This window comes from Cuculus canorus, chromosome 3, assembly GCF_017976375.1.
Source record: "Cuculus canorus isolate bCucCan1 chromosome 3, bCucCan1.pri, whole genome shotgun sequence".
Classification (NCBI taxonomy): Eukaryota; Metazoa; Chordata; class Aves; order Cuculiformes; family Cuculidae; genus Cuculus; species Cuculus canorus.
In genome coordinates this window covers 43108717-43120016 of record NC_071403.1, presented here as the reverse complement: position 1 = coordinate 43120016, position 11300 = coordinate 43108717, and the positions used below count along the sequence as shown (strand labels likewise).

General features: G+C 41.2%; 1 protein-coding gene across 1 annotated transcript in view; it reads left to right on the top strand.

The window, feature by feature from the left end:
- The first annotated feature begins 1375 nt into the window (after positions 1-1375).
- SLC2A12 (solute carrier family 2 member 12) overlaps positions 1376-11300 on the top strand; it is a 35291-nt gene continuing 25366 nt past the window's right edge. Inside the window, exons 1-2 of the mRNA XM_009559711.2 lie at positions 1376-1707; positions 8776-10095. Coding sequence (XP_009558006.2) covers positions 1575-1707; positions 8776-10095 — 1453 coding nt within the window. The 5' untranslated portion in view covers positions 1376-1574. The remainder of the gene's footprint in view (positions 1708-8775; positions 10096-11300) is intronic.

Genomic DNA, 11300 nt, shown 5'->3' with positions numbered 1-11300 from the left:
TTAAGGAGGTCAGTTACACACCACATTACACAGGGGGAACTTGTCACAGCTTAGTTTAATCTTTGAAATAGTTCCTTTCCTTTCCCAGCCTAAACAGCCTCCATTTTTCTTCAAAAACCATCAGAATAACTTCTTTAAAAGTTGGCATTACTTTTTGCACATACCTCATGAGGAAAAAGCACCTCCCTGACTGTGTCAAGAAATTGTTAACAGCCTTGATAGGTACCACCTCACAGGTGGACATTTTACATGGAAAATATGTTACACATGAGTGCAGAGCTAGGCTGACTCATTTAAATCCACAACAAAGGCACTGCCAAGAGCAAACTACCCACTGGAACCAGAGCCCCTGTGACATCCCTGGCACTCCACCTTCTCAAGCTGACAGTGAGGCAGCTGCCAGACAGGGCAGCTACAGTTTCTTTTCTCAAATTTTCTTGTTAGACAAACACTGATAAAAGATGTCTCATGCCTGCCTTACTTAAGGAAATAATGCTTAGGAATTCTCCTTCCTGGAAATATTGCAAAAGCTACCAACTTTCTACCCCTGCCTTCGCTCCCACACTATCTGCAGGCTCTAGTGTATTAAAACAAAACCAACCAACACAAAGCAGCAAGTAATGAAAAAGAGCACAAACCAGAATCCTGCAGCACTGTCAAATTATACAACGGCGATTCCCACTGGAGATAGCTTGGACAACTTGCCTCAAGGGTATGATAAGAGGGCTTGGAGGCTCCCATATCAGGGCCAGGACCAGAATGGGGCAGGCAGCCACTGTAGGCAGCTTGTCTGTGCTATCTGTACCTTTCCCTCTTGCTGCGGTCCAGCCTGTGGACACTGCTTCCACTGAAGTTAGTAGGAGAGGGGTGGCTCCTAGCAAGTCTCAAAATCAAGACTTTGACTTAATGTAACTGAGACAGTCTCACAAATATTTGTCATGGGAGAGAGGGTAGCTTGCCTTGCTTGTAAAACAACACAGGCATCTATGCCATGGAAAATCCTGAGTCCTACCATTGCAGACTGCAAAGGGATGCTTTTTTTCCTCTCCATTATTTCTCACCACAACTTGCTCATTTTCCAAGAATGAAGTGATACCTCATGTGTGTGCTTGGTGCCCTAACTTCAGCTGACAGAGTAAACACTTCAAATCTTCCCCTTCAGTGTGCCTTTTCTGTTAAAAACCTGCGTGTATGAACACCAGAGAGAGGTGGAAAAGAAAGAGAGGGAGAGAGACTCTTTAAGCTCATGGGTAAGGAATGTGCATCGAGCTGTGCGTGGATGTCTGATGTCTCCAACTATTTGTTAAAAAGCAAAAGCAATACTTCCGACAGACGGCCCTCCCCTCGCCTGCAATAGGCTCCCAAGAATAGCAACTGCCTGTGTCACTGCAAAGGGCAAAGCCTTCTGAAATAGCAGCAAAGTTGTTCACAAACCACTCTGTGGTTTGCAGTTGGTTTCAGCCAGCTTCAGCAACTTGTTGCCATGAGGAAAATAATCTGTGCTTTCCTCAGCAGCCGGCAAAGGATTCCAACCCTGTAAAGTGCTCCTGCCCCAAGGTGCAAAGCGGGTGGCAATGATACCCGGGCAGAGCTCAGGGGACCTCGACCAGCAGAGCCAGACAATGAGAGCAGGGGAGGATGATGAGAGCAGCCGGGACAGCCACCACGGCAACTGCCACCACCTCTGCAAGCTCCAGGCTGCACCAGGTATAGTGGCAGGGTCTGAATGCCAGCTGCTAGTCAGCAAGCAGTGTGCATGCGTAGCTAATGCTCAGGGCTCAGCGTAAACAGCCCCACAAATCCAACAAATCTCGGGGCACGCTGTACCAATTTCTAAAACTATGAGAGGGGAAATTGTGAGTAAGGAAGGGGAATGCTGGCGTGAATTTTGAATGAATGTTTATGTGATGCTTTTCCCAAAGTCCTCAGTCCTAGTGTCCACGCATGTGTTGTCTGTTGTGTAAATCCCTTTTGTTTTTGAAGATCAGTCAGGTGAAAAATCAGAGAACCCGCTGCCATCTAAGATAACAATTGGTGCTCTGGTCCTTGCACACTCAGGAAAAATCCAGCACTTTTCAGTGAAGTGGAGAGAGGCCAGGCAAGCATTGCACCTGCTCAGGCAAGAGGAAAGTACAGGGTGGAGGGACTGGGACTCCATCCTGTCTTTTCTCTCCTAGCATTTTAGGAAAAGCAGGATTTCTATGCTGGTGCCTTGAAAGATTAATTGTACAATTTATTTTGTAAATGTTTTTTGAGTCCTGAAGCTGAATTTCATAGTTCTTCACTTCTGCTTTCCTACCCAGATAGTTTTTCTGAGTTACAGCATGTTTTTGCATCTTGGGTCTCTTTCATGGATGATAAGATCAAGAGGAAAATGATCTACAATCGTGATATATGTCACCCACAAAATAGCTGTGCCCAACAGGAAAGCATGTTGTAAACCAGAAACTACTGTGTCCCAAGCAGGTTTTGTTCCATTAAGAATGAATGAACTGATTAACCCATGAATGTTCAGATACTACAGGCACAATTGCTTTGTTGGAGTGTAGCAGTTATCAGTCCAGTAACATCTACTAATAACCTGGAAGCAGAGGATAATCAAGAGCAGAAAGCCAGTTGGTGTGCAAACATATTTAATATTACCTTTGGGTATGAAGGGAGCAATATGGATGGCTATAGGATAGCGTTGTCAAAGGGAAGCACAGCAGCTACAATAGAGAGACTGCAAAGGTACTACAGTACAAGGGCTATGGTTAGAAGAGTACATGCAAATTACACATCTGGCCTTACTCTCAGAAATTGAAGCAGTAATCTGAGGAATTTATAATTAACTAGCTAGGAATTAAAAGAAAATGTTGATTCTTATTGGAAAATAGCAAACCAAAACCTAAATCCCATTTAATGTAATGAAAGGTCGGGCTGCCTGCTGACATAACGAAAATACATGGCAGAGCGCTAAGGGAGATGGAAAGATGGTCTGGGTGATTCAGTCCAGAAGCTGTGTTCCCTGTATTTCCATCAGTGCCAGGGGGATTTCATTCTTGAAATTTGAATATTACTCACACAATACATTAATCAGGCTTTACGATGTATAAAGGATACGATGCTTCCCACCATTGCAAGAATTTAGGTGTGTGAAAATGTGTGACACAGTTAAGCTTCCTTCTGCCTTCTTTTTTAGTTCAATTTACAAAATATTAATTTTGGGTTTGCCTGTTGCACTCGGGTGCGAGGAGCCACATTCGTCAAATGATCATTATCCTACATGGCTCTGACACTATTTTTTCATAAATTTAATGTTTTTATGCAGCAATTCCCAACACGTGCCTTTAAATAGTTATACTACAAAACCATGTGATCCACACGCTATACACTTCAGCAAAATGCTCCTCTAAAGACAGTTTGGGGTTTTTAAAGAATATTTGCCTGTAAAGGCACAGTTTTTGTATGTCAGACAGCGCTCAGATAGAGAAGAAATACGTTGTTAAAGATAGATTGAAATTTTCAGATACAGATGTAGTTCTAAGATTTATCATGGATAAAAGCAGATGACTTGTTTTATTGAAAAAGGGAGATTCCATGTTGTGGATTCATATGTATGCAGTGTACTCAACTTGCCATGATTTTCTAACCTGTGCTTATTAACCAAGAGTTGACAAGGCTTGATTTCACCTTCTATGTGTCTTAAGAGATAAAGAATCCCCAAGGATTTAAAGAATATAAGTTTGACCTTCCAGAAAAATATTTTCCTTCCCTCCCAGGTTGAGACTTTTCTCACTGTAAATTAAATTGAAGTCAGCTGAAGAAAGCAACATGTTGAGAGAGGCCATGTATCATAATAGATGTATTCGCACAGGTCACGTATAGTCTCTTCCCCTTTCTCCTCCAGTTCTTTGTACACACCTCACATGTTGTCTTGGGAGAAAGGAAAGAAAAAACACTTCAGAGAAACCTTAGTGTCTGGACTAATGTGGCGCATGGTACTGCCAATGTGAACTGGAAAAGGCTCTCAGGGACCTCTCCCACAGCTCTTCCTCACATGGAGAGGGAGAAGAGTGTAGTTTCCCAGCTGAAACTACTTGCAGATCTCCCTGGTACAGATAATTTATCTATAATGCAAATAAAATGCAAGCACAGACCAAATATATTGCCTTTGGAAGGACTTTATTTTCCCAAATATGTGCTTGAAAATAAGTAAAAGGGCAGAGTGGCAAGTACTAACTCAGCCCCATCCATTTTAATCAGCAGTACACTGTACTACACTACAACTACACTTGGTTTCCTTTTCAGGGACCGAACATAAACACTGCCAGCAAAGTAGTGCCAAGTAATGCTGCTTTTGACCTGAGCAACAGTTGTGAGATACCATTTTGTTTACATGGGGAAACTAGAGAATATACTTTCCAATCACTTGTCACATACCAGTCAGACACTCATTAGCTATGGTGTTTGCTGCAGGCAGAATAAATTTCTCTGGAAGCCATTATTAAAATAATTATTCCCCTGGGCTGCATACTGCCATGTATTTTGCAGGCATCTCATAAAAATAAGAGCAAGATACATTTTAAGATTTTTATTTATTTTTTTTTTTAAAAAAGGAATGCCTGAGAACTGCCAGCAACATCATAAAAAGTGACACTTAAAAGGATTGTGAGTACAACTACTGCAACATGCTTTATCTGGAAATGTTAAAGCAAAACATGTGCTGAATTCAGAGGGGATTTTGTCTGGAGGAAGACCATGGAGGAAAAACCAAGCAGAGATTTCATGGTTTAACTCAGCAGGCAGTTCTGAGCAGGAAAATCATATGTATACCAGTTACAAGAAAACTCCATAGTGATACAAAGATTTTTCTCAGCAGAATAGTGCCTATGAGGGACAAGTGACACTGACTTAACTGCTCAATTTTCTGCTATTAATGCAGAAAGACAGTGTGTTTCCCTCTGCATGAGATCAGAATCCGCTTTTCATTCAGGGATACGCTTTAGCTACAGCCCACTGTTATTTCTATAAGACTGTGGGTGTGTGTCACTGGTAGATGAACACAAACAGTTGACCTAGTGAAAACAAACCAAAGAAACATTAAGACATTGGTCAAGCTGCTGTACTTGGACAAGCAAGAAATATATATGCTTGAGTGCTTCCCTAGCAACTTCCCAGGTGTCCAAACTCCACACCCAGCCTGTACAGCCTCTCATATTTAAAGTAAATAATGACTTCCATTGCTCTGAGCAAAGCAAGAACAGTGCTGCGGACAGACTTTTTCAAGATATTTGACTTGGCACTGTCATTTTAAATCAGAAACTGGAACAAAACTGAGTCACTCATTTAAGGAATTAAAAGCCATGCAGCAAAAAAGTAATGATATTAGACACTGCTCACACTGTTGCGTTTCTTCTGGTAAGCCTTAAATTCAGTTTTTGTTCTTCTGTCACTTATTTTTTTCTCAGTTGCCTGGAACTAGATCGTCATGGATTATTTGTGGGTGATAAAGGTGTTAGGTGATTTATCAATGGGATATGTCACTGTCTGAATGCAATTTGAATGTCTTGGCCTGCTGACTACAAGTGAATGTGCTGTCTGGGGTTCCTCTCTGCTAACTTTAGACATCTGCATGTGAGTAAGCCACACAGACTCCTTATATAGGCAATGGAAAGAAATAGGCGTCTGACCTACTTCAGACATAGAGAAGTGCCTATTTTTCACAATTGTTTATAGAAGAAATCTAGAGATGCTGTAGATCTCCCTTGGTTAGGCAAGTGAAACACATCCTATGTGTTTTAATACAACACAAACTGATTTTCATTCCTAGTTAGTATGCAAGAAGGCAGGTCATGTTTAGAGGAAAGGCAGTGCCTTGGAAAGAACACAGTCAAGAAAAGAGGTTGGTTATCCTGGAGAATAATGACCATAAGATAAGCTCATGTACATTGCTGTGACAATCCTTAGACGAGTAGAGGGGGAAATTTCCATCAGGAGCAGGACAACTATGTCAAGTTCCTATCTGGCACTGTGTAACCACTGAAGGAGTGCTGGATCCAGCCCACAATTTATTGCAGATATTGATGATCTGAGGAGAGTTCAGAGAACAGGGCTTTGTATACTTAAGAGACTGGTAAACTTGTAAAGCCTCACAGGCTTAAAGTAGCTTATCAAGGAGAGGTCTGTGGGATGATTCAATAGCAGGCTATAATCTTGTACTTAGTGAACACAGCTAAGTGCAGGCAAATGGAGAATGGGATCTGATGGGTGGAAGCCAAAGTTGCAGAAATTAAGTCTAGAAATAATTTATAAATAATTTACAGTTAAAGCAATTAACCATTGGGACAACTATGATTATAGTAATTGGCTTCCAACCACTAGCAATTTTTAAGTCAAAGCTGAATATTTAAATGGCCTAGTTCAAATAAAATGTCATTGAAATGAGTCTGAAGGGTTATGTTTTGTTGCTCATTAGAGTCAGACTGGATGGCCACAATAGTCCCTTTTGGCTTCATGATATATAAATTAAAGAAAAATCTTATGTTAAATCTATGTAGCCCGGTGATGTAAAATACAGAGATGTCCAAGAAAGCACAAGTATCAGCACTGAACAGTAGTTTGGGAAGAACACTGCGATCAAGTTAACAGTGTAGCTTCTGATACCCAAGCCCATTCATTCACTTTGTTATTACTAGCCCTTATTTGCAGGCAGGATTCATTGGAAGAACATGTTTTCCAGATGTCGTAATATACAGCAAGCAAGAAAGTAAAATGTATAAACGGAGAGAGAAACTGGGCTTTGCAATGATAAAATGTATATTACGTGAATGCATTGGAGGATGGAGCACACGTAGTACAAACAAGATTAACTGGAGTCAGTAGTACACCCATCGAAGTGTTGTTCAGCGTGTGGTTTTCTTTAAGCTGTCCCACCTCCATCACAGTAAATCTCCCATTCAGCCTCATCTTCTGAAAGACTTCTCACAATACTCTCATTTCCATGCCCTTACAGCCCTGTCTGTCTCTGGTTTGCCAGCCACCCAAGCCCAGAGGCAGAGCGCTGGCTGCACTCAATAGCTCCTCAGGGCTGCTGCCACTTTGCTTCTGCTTGGCTCAGATGGAACAAACTGAAAGCCAGGTAGCAGAGCTAGTAGACAATACTTCTTTTTATAGACTTAACAGGCTTACATATCTTCCCTGACTCTGGAGGCACAGCTTTTGTTCACACAGCTGTACTCTGTTACCCTCTAAAATAACCCAACCTCCTGTGGAATGGCTGTAGGGTGCGATGATGGGTGAGCCAAACTACCTCTGGGGATTCTTAGAAGAGCCAAAGGTGCCATGGGACACACCCATGCCAGGGACCTTGCCAGCAAGTTAGTGGGATACGTGGCCATGTGCCAGGGTTGAGGCCACAGCTCTGGCTCTGTTTGTTTTAGTAGTGCAGACATACTGCTAGGGCTACCCTCCTCCCCACTCTTTTCATGATTTGCTTTAGAAATGTAATATCCTCTGTCAAATGGGACAGAACGTCACCAGCATGCTCAAAAGCTATTGGCAAGGCACTCCAGGCAGTCAACATGATCAAAGAGCCTTAATGACATGGAAAAATAAGCTAAAAATAAACAAAGTCTATGTATCATTTTCAATTAGACCATATACCACTTTCCAGCCAAGTGGCTTGTTCCAGGAAAATTAACTGAAATACAGATTCTGTTATGCTGCAAAAGCTACTTCTCCTCAGACACATCCTATCTCTCCAGCTAACCAGAAAATCAGAAGTCAATTTACTCTTTTCCTAGTTGTGTGGCAGCCAACATTATGATGAGAGGAAAATCATGCTGAGAGAAAGAACAAGATCAACAATAACAAACTGATGTATTCCTCAAGGTTTAGAGTGCAAAAGGCTTCACATTTAGTAGAATATGATCAGTCAAATCTGTCTTGAAACAATAAACAATGAATCGCAGTTGTATAAAATGAGTTTGTTTTAAAGTGGACATTCAAAGGCATATAATCTCCATTTGGTTTATGTTTTCACCATCTGTTTTTTATTCCTGACCTTGTGGCTGTCATAAACTATGCAAAATATTTGATCCTTCTATTCCGAAGGACCTCAGATTAGTGACGAGCAGAGCCCAGAAAGTTCATGAATTTATACCTCAAAGATTCCCTTAGAATATCCCAGCTATCTGGTTCAGGCTGGTACTCAGTGGATAAATTTCCTTTTGACAAAATAAAAACACTGGTACCAGCAGCCTTCATGGCATCCTCAGGTGAAGCAAAGGAATTAGTAAGTGGCAAGGAAAAACTTAATTTGTTATTTATTCAGATCAAGGTTGAAACAATTTGGCTGAGAAATTACTGTTTTTTTTGCTCATGGTACACTAGTTGAGTGGACAACACTTCCTCAGTTCAGTACAAGAAAAAAACTGAGAACGTCTCAAGGCATAAATTGTTTTCTCACCAGAGCTCGCATTGTCAGTGTTACCTTTTTCCACGATATTCTGAGGCAGAAGGTTTAATTATTTCGGGCCTGATTGAAGCCTTATTGACTTTGGATGAGGAAGATAAGGAATACAAAAGCATTAAAATTAAAGTGAGGTTAATGACTTTTTTTTTCATTTAAAAAAAAAGCTTTTTATGACACCACTCCTGCTGGTTTGTGTGCACCTAACTGCTTTGTCTAGAAGTTTTTTTGGACTGATATATCAAATAAAATTATCATTAGTTGTCAGAATGTTGCAGAAGTCACACTTTCAAGTTTTGTGGTTTTTTTTCCTCTTATTTCAGGTTGTGGAACATTTACTCTTCTATCGTCTGCCATTGCTGCTGTAAGTGGACTTCTGATGGGTTATGAGTTGGGCCTTATCTCTGGAGCTCTTCTTCAGATGAGCAACATATTAACACTCTCTTGTAAAGAGCAGGAAATCATTGTAAGTTCCCTGCTTTTTGGGGCCTTATTTGCATCCCTTACTGGTGGATTCCTGATAGACCGATTTGGAAGGAGACTTGCTATTATTATTGCATCTTCTTTACTTGTGTTGGGGAGTCTAATTTTACTGCTCTATGAGTCATATGGAATACTTATTGTGGGACGAATTGCCATAGGTGTTTCCATATCACTATCATCAATTGCAACATGTGTGTACATCGCTGAAATCGCCCCACAGCACAGAAGAGGCCTTCTCGTATCGTTAAATGAACTCATGATAGTGATAGGCATTCTCTTTGCCTATATTTCAAATTATGCGTTTTCCAGTGTATCTCATGGCTGGAAGTACATGTTTGGCCTCGTGATTCCAGTAGGTGCTCTGCAGGCTATTGCCATGTATTTCCTTCCTCCAAGTCCTCGGTTTCTTGTTATGAAAAATAATGATGAAGCTGCAAGAGAAGTACTGGAGAGGCTACGGCAAACAACAGATGCTACTAAAGAACTTACTGTGATCAAGTCTTCCCTGAAGGATGAACATCAGTATAGTTTCTTGGACCTGTTTAGTTCAAAAAACAACATGAGGGCGCGAATGTTGGTAGGACTCACTCTAGTTTTTTTTGTGCAAACAACTGGGCAACCTAACATTTTATTTTACGCATCAACTGTTTTGAAGTCAGTTGGGTTCCAGAGCAATGAAGCCGCCAGCTTGGCTTCTACTGGAGTTGGAGTGGTTAAAGTGGTCAGCACAGTCCCAGCCACAGTTTTTGTGGATCAAGTTGGAAGTAAAACCTTTCTGTGTATTGGCTCTTCAGTTATGGCAGTATCATTAATCACTATGGGCTTAGTCAGCCGTAACATACATGTAAATTTTACCAACGTTTGTAGAAGCCAATCTCCAGAGGATTTCTTTCTCCAGAGACCAGAAAACCTCACTGGTGTGACCAATGGGAGTCTCAAGGACCTCTTTGCTAACATGGCTTCACCAGAAATATCATCATTTGATGCACAAAGCCCACGTGTTGCCAGGACAGAAGAACTCAACAGGACTGCCCTGTCAGGAGGCAAAGGCACAACAGGGTCTCACATGGAAACTGAGGAGGTTCCTGTTGTCCAGAAATGGCTCTCACTGGCCAGTCTGCTTGTTTATGTTGCTGCATTTTCCATAGGTCTTGGACCAAGTAAGTGTTTCATTTTTTAAACTCTTTGTAATGATTAATTTACAAGTGGATTAAGTGGTGGGAGGACATGCTTGACTTGGCATCATGCGGGTCCCAAGCTGGACCTAGCAGGGTTTTTCACTAATATGCGCTGATATCATCACAGATGGTCTTGGTGGGCCTGAGTTGTACCTTTAGGAAGAAGCATTGCCCATTAAGGTCAAGAGTTTAATCTCTCTTCGATTCAGTGAAATTAAATGCTCCTCTTCAATGAAGTTAAGAACTGCTGTGAGCTTTGTACAGCAACATTATGGGGCCCCTGGTTATCTTTCTACATCCTAGTCTATTGTGTCCTTACATTGGGAAGGTTAAGATGTAGGCATTTGCTACCTCATAAGCACAAAATAATGATAAGCTCTAGACCTCTGTATGGTATGACACCAACAAATCCATGAAATGCCAGTATGCCTGAGTCCCACTGGGGATCTGACATCTTGACTATATAATAGCCTTCAGATATAAGAAATACATTCAAGGAATCATACTTCATGAGCAAACTGTAGTGTTATCGCCACTACCGGTGCAGAAGAGTACAAGTGGAATAATACAAATGTCACTGTACAGCTGAGGTACTGCTACAGATGCCAGCACACTTGCATCTCTCTCCAGAGGAGAAATGGATGCTATGTCCAGGCACTAGCAATTAAATCTATTCATTTTGGTTTAGTTTGGTTTTGATTTGTTTGGTTTTTCTTTCAATAGCACTTATAGCACTTGCATATTATTGTTCTTTAGTCACACTGCAAAAACCACATGCTTAGAGTCCATTATTTATTAACAGACTTAATGTACTTTTGTGCTCTGGCTGAAACTTGCCTTGCAAACACGCTGTACTCCTGTTGGACTATTATGATAAAAAGATTGCCACAAAAATACAACCCAACAATTGCACTAACAGAAACTCCCCTGCACTATTTATTTATTTTAAACATTACTCACTGGAAGAGCGGCATGAAATAAGCATTCATTGCCAAGGCAATGGGCTTAACTGTATTTTTACAGCATTATTCCTTCCCTTCCAGACCATCTTGGGGTTGGATTCTGCTTTTGGTGACACAGGTTCAAAATCATGGATGCCAGAGAAAACCATGTTATTTGAGCTTTAACTTGGATGTTGCAAACACACATTTAATGATCCTCAAGGCAGTGGCATGCATTCAGGCTCG